The sequence below is a fragment of the Pleuronectes platessa genome, chromosome 13, assembly GCF_947347685.1.
Source record: "Pleuronectes platessa chromosome 13, fPlePla1.1, whole genome shotgun sequence".
Classification (NCBI taxonomy): domain Eukaryota; kingdom Metazoa; phylum Chordata; class Actinopteri; order Pleuronectiformes; family Pleuronectidae; genus Pleuronectes; species Pleuronectes platessa.
In genome coordinates this window covers 18,006,631-18,024,016 of record NC_070638.1, presented here as the reverse complement: position 1 = coordinate 18,024,016, position 17,386 = coordinate 18,006,631, and the positions used below count along the sequence as shown (strand labels likewise).

At 43.9% G+C, this 17,386-nt stretch overlaps 1 protein-coding gene across 4 annotated transcripts; it reads right to left on the bottom strand.

The window, feature by feature from the left end:
• Positions 1–852: 852 nt before the first annotated feature.
• LOC128454388 (serine/threonine-protein kinase tousled-like 1-B) lies at positions 853–15,484 on the bottom strand. 4 transcript variants are annotated; one of them, XM_053437782.1, is made up of 22 exons: positions 14,848–15,484; positions 12,937–13,058; positions 11,865–11,933; positions 11,659–11,697; positions 11,459–11,534; positions 11,331–11,374; positions 11,144–11,227; positions 10,942–11,022; positions 10,743–10,835; positions 9,093–9,203; positions 7,718–7,854; positions 7,363–7,554; positions 7,008–7,074; positions 6,121–6,218; positions 5,803–5,884; positions 5,598–5,689; positions 5,414–5,503; positions 4,791–4,960; positions 4,390–4,525; positions 3,811–3,922; positions 3,427–3,534; positions 853–2,542 (listed from the first exon to the last, which is right to left on the bottom strand). In XM_053437782.1, the coding sequence occupies exons 1-22, from the start codon at positions 14,972–14,974 to the stop codon at positions 2,393–2,395; spliced, it is 2,280 nt and encodes a 759-aa protein (XP_053293757.1). In that variant the 5' UTR covers positions 14,975–15,484; the 3' UTR covers positions 853–2,392. The 4 variants fall into 4 exon arrangements, with proteins under 4 accessions (XP_053293757.1, XP_053293756.1, XP_053293758.1 ...); XM_053437781.1 differs by having other exon boundaries at positions 11,144–11,233; positions 14,848–15,483; XM_053437783.1 differs by lacking the exon at positions 11,659–11,697 and having other exon boundaries at positions 11,144–11,233; positions 14,848–15,482.
• Positions 15,485–17,386: the final 1,902 nt, after the last annotated feature.

Sequence of the window (17,386 nt, the reverse complement as noted above, 5' to 3'; positions counted from 1 at the left end):
GAGGACTGGTCATCTGCCTAAGCCTCATGTAAAAAGTCATATCAGTGTAATTATTCAGCAAATCCCGCTGCGTTATATTGCGAAACATTGTGGCAGATGGCGCCATGTGTAAAGAATGTGAACGTGCCAGAATCTTCACACAGGCCCCGTCGCCTCCATCTTTTGTATCACTTGCTGCCGAGGTCTCGCAACCGCCGACAGGAAATATGGGTCACACTGCAGGAATTAAGTCTTGTAAAGCGATCTTTATTGCATATGGATGATGTGGCCCTGCGCTGCACCCCCTCACCACTAATGTGATCTGACATGTAGATTACTAATGGCTGTACTTGCATCTGTCAACACACAGCTCTCATTAATCATGGGGGTGGAAGAGAGAGGGGGAATATACACTTCACTGCCAGCACCACTTCCACTGTTTTGTCAGGAGAGGAGGGGTAAAAAAGGGAAGAAGACAATAGGGGATTGGTTTGTTTTCTGCCTTCCTGCACTCAAGTGGATGGAACGAGACTTAATCAAAGTGGACACAGACTTCACTTCCATCCCCGGCTTTCTTCTGGGAGCAGCAAGCCGTGACACCAGGTACTTCCTGCAGTTTAATTCACCTGTCCTTAACTGAAACTTCAACTGTGTTTGGGTTTTTCTTGTTTAACGGCTGACAAGGAAAATCGGCAGAAACATATCGTTAGAGCAGGCCAGAGCGCAGAGGAAAGAGGAGACCCCCCCACTCCCTGTGACGAGCTCCCACTTGTCCTTCATCTGACTCCTCTCCTGTGAACACCTCCCTTCATTGCCACAGGCGCGCTGTGGGCCAGTGTCTAGGGGTTGTCTGCGTAAAACGTCACAACGACATACAGGTTAAGTGTTTTATTTAGAGGACGACAACATTTGGATATATCCACTTGATTTGTAGCCGCAGTAAAACATGCTGCAACACGGGGCGGGGGCCCACCTCCGCTGGCTTTGACCGACTCTCACTACACAGCAGAATGAGACCGAGCTCCAAACAGTGTCTGTTGGACCTTTACATGAAAGTAAACAAAAAGGAGCCCACGTGGACGTTTGATGTCGTTGGCAGAAGAAGGTGTCGCGTCCCCCTCGATCAGCGCAGCAGGTGTCCATTTCAGAGAAGATGCTTCGGAGAGTGTTCCTCTTAACACAGTTCAAGTATGCACATATGTGAGAAACCATTCACACGTTACCAACTAAAAGCAACATTTATAGCAGCAAACTGAGAACAGCTTTCAAACAGAAACACAAATAAACGGAGCAAAGTGAGACACTCGGAAGCAAGGATATGCCTCAGGACTATATATTTCTTCGATGTCTCCTACTCATGAAATGTTCACTGAAATTCTGTGTCCCCGAGTCTTTGCGCCGCAGAGACGGCTGATCCGGTCGCTCAGACCGGATCAGCTCCTCAGGCAGGTTCATGACGCATCTGTGGCGACATGGTGCTGTATTACTCCACCCTTTTGAAACAGTTCTACTCTTACCTGAACAGCAACAATGGATTAAGACACATTCACACGTCCACTTTGAGTGGACCTGAACTGAGCTGCTTCGCAAAACAACAAAAGAAAAATGTGAATGGAGGATTTAGTCCAGGGCGAGCCCACGCTGCGGTACTTCATGCCAAGTGGGGGGGACCAGTCGAGCAGGGTCTGGATCACAAGTGCAAATCGAGGCCAGAAATTTAATCTGGAACTTTTTTTTTTTTCCTTTTGTTCTTGTCAAGTCCCATCAAGGTTACAACCTGGACTTCTAAATCAAGCCCTGTTGTGTGCGGAGGGGCGAAGAGGGGAAGTTCAACCACCATTTTATGCTTCGTTCGAATGGACTGCAGAGTTAAACAGGTCGTCCACACACACTCGTACCTCCTCTGCACCACACACACCTCTATTCTGTCTCCTTCTGTTGGGTTTATTGGATGTTTGTTCATGTGGGTGTAGAGGTGGGAATGGACAGGACATCTAGCAGTTCCTACAGCTGTTGAAATGTCTCCTAAGACGGGTTAATTATTAAAGTCCATAAACAAATCCAATAACTTCATAATTTCCTTTTTCTGCTCTGAACAATTTGGAGCTATTCAACTCTTGTCTGTTCTACCACTGCGCCTCTCTTTCCATTTCCCTTCAACTTCTCAGTCTTTCTTCTTTTTTCTCTGACCTGTCTCACACGGTCGAGTTCAAGGACACAACACTGTAGGTGGTTAATCCCCTCTGCTCCTCCTCTCTTCTATCCAGCTCTTCATTTGATTCTGTTCAGTTGCCAACCTATCCATTTTTAAGGGCAGCTCAGGTAAAAAAAAAAGAAAAAGAAGATCCTTCAGCTTCAACAATCCTGCCTCGGGATTGGCTAGAGGGTGCGGTCAGTCACGTGAGAGAGCCAATCAGTAGGAGGGCAGAGAGGAGACGGAGGGCTGCAGGGAGCCGGAGGAGTTTGAGCGTCTCATGTGAGGGAGGAGGTAGGTGTCCGAGCACAGCTGGTGAACGTCGAACCGGTCCTCCTTACGATAGGCCAGACAGCGCCTGATGAACGCCTGTAGAGCACAGGAGGATTTCAGAGAGTGAGATGCAGTCTGTGTGTGTGTGTGTGTGTGTGTGTGTGTGTGTGTGTGTGTGTGTGTGTGTGTGTGTGTATGTGTGAGTGTGTGTGCGTTCACTCTTCATGTTTATCAAAAGATACAATACAGGAGAGAGTCTATGTTTGGTTTGGTCTGTTTGGTGATAAAGACTACACCGGAAAATGATCTTTTTACTGGCACCCATTAGAGTTGACTCAGATGGTAGAGCATGTGTCAGCATGTGATTGAATTTTTCGACGACCTTCATACTTAATTTATACTATGTACATGCATATTAATAACATAACTAGTTACAACACACCATGTCTCAGCTCATTTATGATTATGTCTTCTTATATTGGACACAATGATGATTAACTATCAGACATTCTTCTGTTTGCACTGAAACTATTCAGTGCAACGTTTGAAATGACACAATAGTCCTGATTAATGACAGCAGTTTGGATCAATGTGAAGAAGAACATTGATTTTTCATGGTGTTTAATCAAAGCAACACAAAGCGAAGACTTCATCTTTAAATCCGTCAGATGGAGGAGGGTGCTTCTGTCATTCCCACCCCACAGTCTGAACCCCAGCCCTTGGTACATCTCAAGGGCTTTAGCCTGCATTTAGTTTCTGTGGAATCACATCAACCAAAGGCTGACTTGAAAGGAATTAAGTTACATTTTAAGGTGAATAGAAGATGCTATTTGCAGTAGATGGTGATTAAGCAGATACAGAGGTAGAGTTAACATGAGATGTCAAGCCTAAAGTAAAACGGACACAATGGCCCTCTCCTCTAAGTGACTACACATGCATGTGAGTGTGTGTGTGTGTGTGTGTGTGTGTGTGTGTGTTACCTTGGCCTCTGTGCTGGCCTGTGGTTTCGCAGGAAACTGGACCTCTGTGGCTTTGAGGATGGTGTTTTCCTGGAGAATGTCTTGTTGAGACTGGTTGTGACCAAACGGCTGCAGAGAACAAGACGCTCACATGACCACAATACAAAGTCGTTTCCAATGCTTCATCCATCATCTATTGTTTCATGAACACTGAATTGAAGATTAAAGTGCATGCACAAAGCTCATGTCTACAGATCTTATCTTCTACATTTCAAAGATTAATGGAAATGGAAATAAATAACATATTGTTCAAACCCACGTGCATTTCTGTTATTATTGTATCATAATTGTTTAATTCATGTGCTCTTTCAAAGGTGTAATGTGTAGTTTGTTGTACTGTTGTACCTTGCGTCCATAGAGGCACTGGAAGAAGATCACTCCCACGGACCAAACGTCCACCTTGTTGGAAATCTTAGGCGGCTCCTTCCCCACCACAAAACACTCGGGTGGGAGATACCTGAAAATGCAAGCACAGAATACTAACCATGTCACAAAAGAGTTCATTTTTTGTATTCATTTGTAAATGAGGGAATAGAAATGTAATAAGTAACTATTCACTGCCAATAATAATGTCAGCAGTATAAGAGGAATGTGTGCTGATCCCTTCAGGTGTCCGACCAACATCCTACAGTAATACAAAATAACAGCCCTAACCCTAACCCTAACCCTAACCCTAACACAGGTAAACCGGTTTGAAAGGTGATTGATTTCTATCCATTTGCCAGTAGAGAAAATAGCCCCTAGTTTTTACTCTGGTGAGTCATATTCAAAGACACAAACCTGGCAGAAACCGTCTCTCACTCTTTCAACTCGCTGTCCTGCCAGTGTTGCATTATGTTTCCAAGATGTGAACAACCGTAAGAACACAATGCGCCAAAGTTGGTTGGGGGATTTTGGTGTCTGCTTTCAGGGTTTGTGTCTTACCAGTAGGTACCAGCGCCCTGTGATGTGAGGTCCATCCCATCCACACCATAGTTATCATCGTCCATGATCTTCGACAGGCCAAAGTCTGTGATCTTGATTTCTCCACACGCAGTTCCGTCCACCAATAGGATGTTACCTGTGTACCACACAGACAGTGAGACTCAGTTCAGGATTGGACACCAGGCTAAAAAGTAAAGCTCTCAGATCAACTGAAAAGATCTAAATGACTGATTTTATAAGTTTGCGCCCTCTTATAAGAAGATGCAAACACTTCAAGCGACAACCTCGGTATTCAATTGAAAATTACTAATATTAAACCATTTACCTTATCTTAAATGTTTAATATGTCTTAATACATCTTGATGTAGAAACTGTTTTTTAATACTGGAAATGTGACCCACCAGGTTTGAGGTCGTAGTGGATGATGGGAGGTTTGATCTCATTGAGGTATCGCAGGGCGCTGACAATCTGCATGACGATGGAGCGAGCCTCCTTCTCTGACATCAGCTTGTTTTGTTTCAGATAGAAGTCCAGGTCGTTTCCTTCACAGAACTCCAGCACTGTACAGAACCTGAGAGATCAGAGGGCGGTGACGGACACACACGGTCACATACAGGAGAGAAAGATCTAAATGATCAACTCAATGACAACAAATAAAAGTCAGCAATAAAAGTACTCAGTGAGATCTGTGTGTGTATATAACGATGGCTACCAGTTTCTTTAACTCTTTTGGGTTTCACAAGCATAGTCAACACTTCACAGCTAAAACTTAACCAGTGTCAGGACATGCTGGTGCTGAATCACACATATTTCTTACCCCTGCGTTATTCGCTCTAACTTGTAGCTCTGACGTCAAGCCCAGAGGCTGATTACAAACAACTTATGCATTATTTGAATATTCACTGTGTAGGATCATCCTGGTTTGACTCTAAAAACCAAGGTAAACAATGCTTTTTTAACCCAGTAACCTGAGGATATGTCGACCCAGCAGGGAGGCAGCTGGCAGAGGTCGGAGGGGACTCACGTGTCAGTATCCAGCGAGAAGTAGTCGTACAATTTCACTATTCTGGGATGGTCCAGCTGCTTGTGTATCCGGTACTCCCTGCACGCATGCCTGGAAGGAAATACATGTCAGAGTAGTCAGTGTGTGACTGCGGTGAGACTTTGTCCTCGTGCGTCAGAATTTAACTGTTCGAGACGAGACCTACTTGTGATAATTCTCCTTCTTCTCCTCTCTCCAGTTCTTGTTGAGTTGGTGGATTTTAACGGCTGCATAGCGCTGCTCAAACAGGTCAAAAGCCTGTGATGGATAAGAATACACACACACATCATACACACACCTTTGTGTCCGAACATTTATTCACACAGCGTGAAAAAGAACGACAATTACTTGTGCCGCACTACAGTTATTACCTTATAGACTTCACTGAAGCCACCCCTGCCCAGCAAGTGCAGGAGCAGGTACCTCTCATTCAGAGTCGGATGGTCTTTAAACCTGTGTGATGAGGAACATGGATGTTTAATATCATCAGGGAACATGAGGAGGAAACGCCTTAAACTAGGATCTGATCTGGCAAATGCAATTTTGACTTTAAACAACAGATCTGCAAAGAAAGACGATTGTATCACTCCTCTGGATAAAAGCAAAACTGAATTAAAAGTCATCTAACCATGATCTACACTCATTAGTTTACATCCATTCATCCCTTGCTGTGAGTGGATTGGACTTACGCCGAGCTGTCCTCATTGTTGATCCTCTTCAGCTCTCTGATGTGAAGGTTCCTCACCCGCTCCAAACGCTCCAGCTCCGCCTGAATCTCAGCCTCCTCCTGCAAACACCAAGATGAGAGGCAGCATTTCACACTTCAGTTCGTGTAGTGTTAAAATGTTTGTAAAAAGAATCACATTTACTTATTCGTTATTTATGCAATCAAACAATTTGCTGACAAATGATTGGTTATTTAAAGCTGAATGTGGGAGTACTGCATCCAACTCAGCCTTGACCATTTTGATGCCATTTGATGATTACACCGGTTATATTAAACAATGGCTTCATCTATACTAATGTGTCTATATTTAAAATGCATTGAATTTCCAACCCCCTGAAACACACACTCCGGAAAGGCTGCTTTTCCTGCTTTAGTTTGAAAACTCAGAGGTTTGCGTTTTAGTCTGGACGGGCAGAAACCTTTTCTTTTCTTGTTGGTACTATTTTCTAAACAAAGCTAACAAAATGGAGAGTAGAGGTCATGCATCTGCTTACACTAACAGATGCATGACCAGTGTATGTGAATGGTCATGTGATATGTGTTTTCTGGTGTTTGTATGTATGCAGAATATTTCTGATACAGAATATACCTGAGCTGCTTGCCTGAACTGTTTTTATTTTAACAAAAATGTATTCACATGGAAGAAGCCTAAGTTTTATGTGAAGTGGACCTGGTAGACAGGTGCGTGGGAAACTAAGCACATCGTGAACACAAAGTTTATATTTTCCAGACATTTGATTTTTCTATTTCATGATGAAACTTAATGAAATATCTTCTGGTAATACACCTTTTTTATTGATTCTTTGTTTGACTGATAGACTCAATGATAATATAAATATTCTTACTGACCTTCTTCAGATGTCCAAGTCGGAGCTTAAAGATCTCTTCCTGCTCGTGGTACTCAGCCAGGGTCAATCTGTCAAAACATAAACAAGTCTAAACCAATAATGATAACAACAACATGAGCAAAGACACTGTATTGGAAACAGTCATTATGATCTACAGGAAGTAATGAATTCAGTTATATTTCACCTTGCAATTAGACTCTAATCCTCCAGTTAGAAACAAAATGAGCACCTTTCACTCAGTTCTCAGTAAATTGAAAAGATAAAAGATGTAAAACAAGCCCAAAACAATATAAACATCATCTAAGTTCTAGAATCCTCCAGTTTCACACTGCCATCATTTGTTTCAATAAACTTACAGCTGGGGCAGGGAGGGCTTGAGGAAGGGGTCCGAATCATTGCCATTGACCACCTTGGTTTTGCGCTGCTTGGGTTCAGAGGTGGAGGCTACCGAGAGGGAGGGGGACACCGTGTTTGGAGGCTTCCTCTTGGCCAGCAGCTTCCTCTGTCGCTCTATGTCCTCTCTCTGCTGGTTTATACCCTCCTGTTGCCTGTTGAGAGTGGGACACAGAAGGAGAGGGCGCGGGTCACATAGGAGATACAGGAAAAGGAGATAAACATCTTAAGTTTTCATCTAGTTGTAAAATTATCTGCTTTTACAATTCTCCTGTGTATTTAGGACCCTTCAAATACAATTATAATGCATTGGCTCACTTGATCAGGTTCTGGAATGCATATCCATCAGTCCACTGCTCCGTGTAGGATGCTCCATGTCTGACGGTGGTGAAGTGGCCGAGGCGGAGGCGATCCTGCATGCTCTTCTCACGACACGACTGCTTCTCCTGGGTGCTCTGTGCACGGGAACCAGGCAGACACACACGCACATGATGAGAAATGATGAGGGTGAAGCTGAGGGTGTCTCTAAAGCAGCAACTAAAGAGAGTGTTTCTCATCTCTGCAGTATATGTATATTAGATTAACCATTGTGGCAGATACTTTTGCCGAATCAGAGCACACACGAGGCACATTCCAAGCTCCAACGGATGAAGACAGATAACCCATGAAGACTACAACATTTTTTTCATTACGAGGCTAAATATCCAGGCATTTTAAAGCCCCATGAAGCGACATGTTACTAGAGTTTTACCGTCATTAGATGTGAACCAAAGCAAAGATAAAACACCAGACAATATTGGACTAATTATGGGAAAGGTGTGACTGTGTTGGCACCATTTCTAGTGTGAGTGTAATGCTGCATTCCCAGCAAATGCTAAGCAAATTTTTGCGTCATGTTACTCATGCAAGTTTGGCCGCAGGATATTTTGTGTTTACCGTAGGTGTTAAAGTAACCTGTGAATACTTGCTCATTCTCCTCCGAAGTGGAGCACTACTCTCTGAAGTGACTAGAGCTGCTACTTAGCACTTGTTGTGGAAGTGCTGGAGAAGCCAATGTAGTAGTGTGGGTCCAATAGACCATCCGGAGACTCAGGGAATCAGGGAATTTCACCGTCTTCTCCAGGAGCTGCGTCCTGATGACTGCCTGAGGCTGACCAGTGGCCGGTTGGATGATCTGTAAGCTCGTATTGATGACAGGACCTGTCTCGGACAAGTTTCCTTCTCAATGCTGATTGGCTTTCCCGACATTGCATCATGCAAATGTTTTGCTCTAGTTAAAATATTTCCACTCGAGCAGTGAAGGCAAATGATGTGAATTTTGCGTCTTCTATTTTGAAACGCGTCATTCCTGCCAGGCGTAGTGAACGGCCTCTACAGTATTTCGTTCTTTATCTTTGCATTGACTTTGTATGTAAATTCTTGCATAAACAGTTTGCTCTGCGTTTGGAGTGAATGCATCGTAAGTCTGCACATTATTAATACCATTGAAAGTAAATCTTTAAATCTTCTACATGTTGTGAACACATTACATGTAAAAGACATTATGTAATCAATTTAGTATCTCTGTTACATTCATACACACTGTGTGGCTGTTAGTTTATTTGTTTCCCTCTTGTTAGCTTTACATTTCAGATGCTGTGGTGTGATGATGAACATACGGCCGATGTCCAAACGTGAGTATGTGAAAACAGACCTTTTCTATTAGCAATTTCTTGCTCATGGTGATGCACTTGTTGAGCCTCTCCTTGTATTTCTCCAGGAGTTTTTGCTGTTCATCAATCTGTCTCCGCAGGTCACAGTTCGCCTGTGAAAGACAGACAAAGGGGAGAGTAAGAAATATAGTACGAGCGTATAATGAGGTGACATCCTCCAATCCAAGCATCCTATGTCTCATCAAGACATGGGATATAGACCAGTGATTTTCAACCTTTTTTGACCCGCGGCACATATTTTACATTTACAAAAACCCTGGGGCACACCACCAACCAAAATGACACAAAATGACACTCTATGGCCTAGCACAGTACATATAATACATATAGTTACTAATATAGTTTCTAAATGTATTAAAAAGCACTATTTTAAATTATTTCAGCCCTTTATTACTTTTATCTTTTAATGAGCACAAATTGAATCAGAGACATATTATACCCATTTTATCACAGTTGATAATGTTCCTTGGGGTCTTAATGAAATGAGACCCCAAGTCAAAATACAAAATACCACAAGGATCATTTAAAACAGGACCTTTTAACCGTGTCTAAAACAGATTGACCTGTTTTGAGTGCCAATAGTTACTATCGCCATTTACCCGCGCTTCATTGAATTTCTTCACTTTGACATTCAGAGCACTGGGCAGAAATCACATCGCGTCAACACCCACCGTGGGCCTTCGCGATGCTTTGTTTTAATTAAACAGTCGGATTCCCCTGGTCCGCACCAGTTCTAAGTCAGCTGCTAGGCGCCAGCCGAATTTTCTCTGTTATTCTGCAGTAAAAATACACAAAAATGTGTATGAGCATAGTCAGAGACACCATGAACAGGAATCCATTCGAAGTCACAGAGTTATAACCTCTCAAGGAATATTTTTAATCAGCATCTAAATATGGCTACATTAGGAATACATTAGTCGTTTTTTAAAGACTTCCCCTTCAATTTGAAGTAAAAATACATAATTTACATGAACAGATACGCCATGAAGATAAAAATAAAAATAATCAAATGAGAGACTATAACTAAAATATAGTTGTGTTTTCGTTCTTTTTAGGTGCTCTGACTATCTATACCGCTTTACCGTATGAGGCATTAGTAGACGCGCAACAAAAACCAGAGTGGCGGCTGGCTTTCTACATGACGGCTCACTTTACTGCAGTCCAGAGTCGCCGCCGCCGACCGCCGTACCCGGTCCCCTCCAACAGCCCGCCTTCCGCACCGGCGTCGGACACCGCCCCGCGGTCCAAGAGAAAGAAAGCCCCCGCACCACTGACGCCGTGAGGCACCGCGGAAGAGGACCCCCCCCCCCCAAAAAACGTTGAGGCGTGCCGCACACCGAGTCTCCGGCGGCGTGGATAGGAGGGCGACGGGGCGACTGCTCCCCCAGCTGCGGGACGTGCCCAGCGGTTTAACCACAAATACCAATGATACCGGTGAAAGTCAAGTTTATTACCGATGTGCAGATGTCGGTAAACGAGGCAAATATCGGCCGCTACCGATGTTCGGTCGATACTTTGGTGCAACACTAGATATTAGATAATTTCCCACGGCACACCTGACGATCTCTCACGGCACACTAGTGTGCCGCGGCACACTGGTTGAAAATCACTGATATAGACAATGAACTCACCCTGAGCAGGTCATCTATTCGCCCCTCTTTCTTTTCCAGGTCCAGACTCTTGTTGCTCTCCAGAGCAGCAAGTTTAATCCCTGTCAAGTCCGTCTAAGATGACCACACATACATGTACAAGTCAGATGGTGCATTACGGGAATACTGTAAAATGTGGATATTGTGAATATAAGTGTGTTTTCTGTGTGCTTAACATTACCTGGACCAACTTGCTGGAGGACGCTTTAAGATTGTGTTCCCCAAAACACAGACTTGTAGGAGAGGAGCTATTCTGCCGGATCTACAGATAGAGAGGTTCTGTTAAACCTTATAGTTACACATACCACAAAGACTCACATCCACGTCACATGCAAGTAATTCATCAGAACGATAAGGTAATTGTGTGACTTTCAAGAACTCACGATTGAGCCTGGAGCAGAGTGCGAGTTCTGTGGAGAGCGACGAGCTGATGGGAGGCCTCTAACTGGACTGGAACCATTTCCTCCCTGGAACTTTGCATAAAAAAAGGATTGCATTGACTAAAGAATCCCGTGCAAGCTGATAAAAATAGTGACATATTTGCATAACACTAGTTGCTGTCATACTCACGTCAAAGTAGTCGCTGATCTTGGGCCCACGTGATGAGGTCTTCCCTGCAAAGAATATGAACACATTTTAATGCAAGTAGCGGTAATAAATATTACATTACACTGATCTTGTAGTGGTGTCAGTCATACCTTGACTACTCTCTGAGTAGGTGTCAGCTTTCCTTTTCCTCCCTCTGGACGTTTCAGAGTGCTTCTTCTCTGGGGTCTGTAAATCAATAGGAAGTAGAGGAGGAAACAATGAGATATAAATCCCAGATGTTTTACCAAACTAAGCAGGATTCAGTGGTGGTGTACAGCAGGAGAGAGCAGCAGGAAGGAGAAGTACATACTGAGTAGGCGGGGGAGCTCCCTCTTTTCAAATCAGAGTTCTAGAAAGAGGAGAGAAGAGAGGAAGATGTGGAGGTAGTTGGAAAGACAGAAAGGCGAGTGGGCAGTGCACCGACAAAAACTGTAGTAAATCTGCCTTTAACTGTGTAATGAAATGTGTAACATTTAATTGCACTTAAAATGGTCACTGCGTCTGTGTGTGTGTTACCTCCGACTCCTTGTCGCTAGACGAGCCCATGCTCCCATAGCTGTGGTTAGAGGACTCGTTGGCCAGGCCCTACACACAAAGACGATTAAATAAGTGAGCATATACAGTATAGTTTAGTCGGTGCAGGTATGTGATATAATTGAAGCTCTGTGACCTCATGAAACGTAAACAACATTCACACAAAGCCTAGAGGCAGGCCTCTAGTGTGCCACGTCTGAGAGGAATTGAAATCTTCAGTTATTAGGCGTGTCACTTGGAAGTTTTCCATGTAACAAATAGTGTCCTTTTAAGGGAAACAGGAACTTTAACCTGCTTTTTACAACACATCTTCTCTGAGCTATCATCAAAGAGTTAGTCACTCATGATCACAAGCTTCGAGACTAATTCACCTTTTGTACAACATTTTTACTGCTTCAAGTAAGCTCTGCTTGTTGTTAGGATGATCATTGACTACTTTTACATGGACACCAATATTCCGCATTTAACCTGATCAACACAATAGTCTGAATTAGACTCTATCACATAGACCACCTTTTCCTATTATCTTAACTCAATTAAGGTCATACTTGGAATTGACCTAAGTTTCATTACATTTACATGAAATTGCATTAAAAGATTCCTGTTAGAGTTTGCTCAGCATTTTGCAACACTAACATACAGTAGTTACAAACTGCTTGACGACGCTCACCCTGGTTGTAGTCAAGATAAACATTTTAAGTGAGTTGTTTGCGAGATACGGTTCCATCGTACAATTAACTATTCCAGTTTGGGGTTTTAAAACTGGAGGAATAACGTCCGACGTAATGCCGCTGTGGACACAATGACATGAATCAAAATCAGACTATGCACATTAACATGTAAACAGGAATATGAAAGGAAGATTCTATTAGCAACTCATGTAAACACCATTATTGAATTAGTGTCTCATCCAGAATGAGGTCATTAGTCGGTATATAGGTGTTCATATAAAGTTAGTCATAGTCTTTAGTCCACGGTTGAACTGTGGGTGTGTGTGTGTGTGTGTGTGACGCATCTGAAAAACGAGGAAAGAGCATTTCTGAGCATCTGTTACCTTAACACCTCCACTGGTGCTCCCAGTGCTGCCTCCTGTGTTGCCACTGACAGCTCCTGTAAACCTGGCCTCCAGCAGCTCCTGTCTCCTGGGGTCCAGGCTGTGCAGCTCCTCCATGGGGACTGGTATGAGGAGTGGGGGGGGGGCAACAGAGTAAGGTTACAACACTTACATTATCACCATTACTAACAAAGAGTAGTGCGTAGCAGTGTGACGAATCTAAAAAACAAATACTCAGGTGAAAGACTGAGCACTACGAGGAGAGGAGGACAGTATCTGGGGGAGGATTAGAGAAAAATTGGAGTGATAACTGGGATAAAAATAGAATATGGATTTCAACTGTAGGTGCAGAAGGTAGCTATTGAAAAGGTGCACTTGCATCCTATGATGGTAGATACTTAAGATGACACTGCATTTCTAAGTTGAGCAGTAAGGTCATTCGGCCACTGGGGAGCCGGGATGGAGAAGAGTCGAGGCCAGCGAGTCCAACACATACAATCCTCAACCAGCGCTTCTATTTTTCTCAGAGGCTGCAACAACGGCTTCTGTGCACAACGCTCTCACAATCACTGGATCTCAAAACCTCTGGAACTACGCATCACCTGAGACCCCCGAAGATTTATCCATGCGATGCTGCAATCTAAATGGACATTTTGGGCCTTTCAGCGGCAGCATTGTGTCTAAAAGATGCTACAAATGAGCAAAAGTGTCCATCTCACTGCTGAAACAGGAAACTGCCTTTAGTTTTCAAAGCCTGGTTTTACATTTTAATTTCCTCAGTATACACTCAGAGATGAGGATGTCTGCGTGTTAAACCTTTACAGGTGTAAATCAGGACCACAATATAAAACGACTCTAATACAAGCAGATAGGCTGACATATAGGCTGCCTGACTGGGCCCTGTTCCATGACGACCCGTTTCCAGGGAAAGACCCACACACAGACACACACAGACACACACACAGATCCCGTGCTTCCAGCTGGGTGCTGCTGCTGTAAGTGTTTGTTTCCTTATTGGACATTTACTGGCTGTCATCATTACACAGCGTCTGGCACAGGGGCGAGCCCTAAAAGGCAGTATGGACATTATGAAACCCTTGTGCACAGAAACTGAGAGCTCACGTCAAGGCCCGTGTGAGGTTACCTAAGGACAAGGCACAGTGATTTGGCTTCTTTACGTCTATAAAGCTAGAGCTTCATATTCCAGCGGCTCCCTGTGTCTAAGTGCATTAAAACTTGAGACTCCGAAGTTGGCATTGAAGTCCACGAACCAGACAACATCCCGGAGCAGTGATTTGAACTGCTTTGGACGACTTGTTAACACCACAGCTGTCGACATACATGTGTGAATAAACGTGTAATGACCTATAACCGATAGACTTGGATACATTGTTATAATCACCCTCACGTCCACAGTAAGCAACACCGTCGAGAACACGGTGAAAGCAGCCGCTTCCAAACTGAGCACAAAGTATGAAACGGGGCCTGTTCACAAGTTCCCCGCAGCGGGGACATGGATCGCTGTGCATTCATGGATCCGCTGCTGCGTTGTTTGCCTCTCTCTAACTCGAGGCTGCTGTTAAAGAGCTGGATGTTACTAACTGCCATTAAAAACACAGTATTCGCCCCGCGTCGCTACAAACTAAGCAGGAGTCCTGTGGGCTGACAGCCGCTGAACGAGGAGCTAGCGTTGCCTTTGTGCAGACACGATAGCCCGCTGCTACTCAGACTGGCCATCAACTCCACTGACAGCTGACGTTTGGCTCCCAATTCACGGCATCAGTGAACTTGACATCCATTTCCACTCCACCACACGTTAGCTCGACACGGCCCCGACCCCCCACTTCTCCCGCAGGGAACACACTTTCAGGGGAGCAGGGTCGGCGGTGCCCTCGGCGGGCTGGTATGTACCTTCCTTGCTCTTTGCGGTCGCCGTTATATGTTGTTGAGAAATCGTTGGGGACGAGGAGAGCTGCGACCAAGATGGCGTCGCCTCCAAACTTCCACCACCACTTCCACTGTTACTTTGGACACTCATGAAGCCACTTTACCGCCGAGAGGGGCCAGCGTTCACTCTGCCTTTTCACGGAAATCCCAAACTTGAGTCCATCGACACCTGCTGTCGCCGAACAGGCCCGGAAACGAGAGCTGGTCGCTTCTTCCGTCGCTAAATGTCTCGTTCGCTGCGACCCGAGCGGGTCCTGCGGAAGAGCGGCTTCTTCTTCACGGGCTCGCTGAGACGGATCCGGTGTAACCTTTGCATGATGACCGCACCGCACCGCACCTCACGCACCGCAACACAACGCACCGCGCGTCTCTCAGCATCCAGTGCGCGAGCGGAGGTTTGATTCCAGTAGGCGAGGCTATCGCGAGGCTGGCGCGCACCTAGCAGCGCGAGGGGGGATGGCATGACACCGAGACACGCTGATCCTGGATCATTTTATCTTCCACCACAGCAGCCCGAGGTTCAGTGTGGAGCACAACCCTCCTCCTCCTCAGATCAGCCTGCTGTGCTGAGGAAAACAACCAAAAATGGCCGAAAGTTGCTGACTGCTTGACGAGCAGGAAGACACACACACACACGCACACACAAACACACACACGCAAATAGAGTCACGCACGCGCGGGTGCAGACTTCACTACACACATTCAGACATACACACAATTGTATATATTTATATAAAATATGTTGTTTGCATGTAATTACACATGTATACAGTAAAAAATATATTATCACAGATTATAATATACACTAATGTATTATATAATATAAAACACTAATAAAATAAAAATATGTACATTGTCAAAACACTATAAGTAAACAACAAGATATGTGTAAATATATACAATTAGCTTATACACAGGGATGTCAATTGTATACATTAATTTATAGGGAATACAAATGTAGACCCTCACACATATATTTATATATATAGAAAATTTAGACTTTACACACACATTTATATTTTCGTATATATAAATACATATATATATGTGTATAAAATGTACAGACATATACAGACAAGCCTCATTTACACTGAGTGTACAGAAAGAGAAAGAGAGAGTGTGTGTGTGTGTGAGAGAGATAGATACAAAGAAAGTGAGAGTGAGAGAGGGAGGGTGTGTGACAGAAAGAGAGAGAGAGAGACAACGAGAGAATCAGAGTGAGAGAAAGAGAGAGAGTGTGTGTGAGAGACACGGACAGACAGAGAGAGTGTGAGAGAGAGAGAGAGAGAGAGAGAGAGAGAGAGAGAGAGAGAGAGAGAGAGAGAGAGAGATATGTGTGCGCATGTTTGTGTGTGTGTCTGTGTGTGTGTGTGTTAGTTACGGTCCTGATATGCTGTTTTTCAGTCTTGAAATACAAGTTGCAGGAAGGGGAGTGCAGGTGGGAGGATAGGGATGTGGTCTGGGCTATAGGGTCTTTTGTTCCAAATTTGGTGCAGTGCATCAAAATGCCGTCTTGTAGGGCAACACGCGCGCGCGCACACACACACACACACACACACAAACACACACACAGACACACACACAAACACTCACACACCTATAGATATATTGAGTGCTGAATGTTTGGCCTCTATTCTTAGAGCCTTTCCGATTTACTTTAAATGTAATAAAACTTTCCCAATGATTTCCCTCTAATATTTGAAAAGTTATTTCTACCATAGATTAATTTCCTTTGATAAAATAAATAAATAACAGCAGTTGTGTAAAAGTGTCTTTTGTCTGTCAAAGCCCTGTTCCACTTGCAGCCAGCTTGCATCAGGAAATAGACTGAGGCACGGACGGTCACACTGCACCTCACATGCACCTGCCCATGGTAACCTGATTTTTTTGGTCACACGGTTTCCATGGTAACAGTGAAATAATCTTGACAGGCAATGAGGATGGTTGTATAAGCATCACACTACTACTGCTGCCTGTCGGGTATGAACCAACATGTGACTGGGGACTGATATTCATGCAGCAGTCAGGACATTCCCAGAGTATCAAGTGTCTCTGGGAAAACTTGGACTGTTGGCTGACATCTTGAAAACTGCCCTCACTCGTGGGTAAGATACACAACTGTGGCCTACAGCAGTGTGGGCCCTTTGAATTGTATCAATAACAGTTTGATAATAAAGTCAGAGTAAAGAGGTCCAGTCATAATTGTACATTGCACAAGATATAATGTTTCACCACAATGTGATCACTGGTTTATTGGAAGAATAAATAATAAAGTCACTCTAAGATTGAAAACTTCAGATTCAATACAAAAACAGACAGTGTTTATGCATGATAGTTGATTGAGTTATATTTTGCAGATGTAATCTTTGACGGGCCTTTGGAATAATATTATATACATGTGCCATATGCAAAATGCAAAATGCCATACATGCTATATGAAGTTAGCCAGCCCCTCCCCATCAGTTATAATTTGTATAAAGGAATGAAGTATTTGCACATACAG

Excerpts from the sequence above, each read along its gene's own strand:
- LOC128454388 (XM_053437781.1), bottom strand. The coding sequence starts at position 14,974 with ATGAGTGTCCAAAGTAACAGTGGAAGTGGTGGTGGAAGTTTGGAGGCG. Across the intron at positions 7,555-7,717 it reads GCATTCCAGAACCTGATCAA|GCAACAGGAGGGTATAAACC; the intron begins GTGAGCCAATGC and ends CACTCTCAACAG. Across the intron at positions 4,526-4,790 it reads CCACTACGACCTCAAACCTG|GTAACATCCTATTGGTGGAC; the intron begins GTGGGTCACATT and ends TGTGGTACACAG.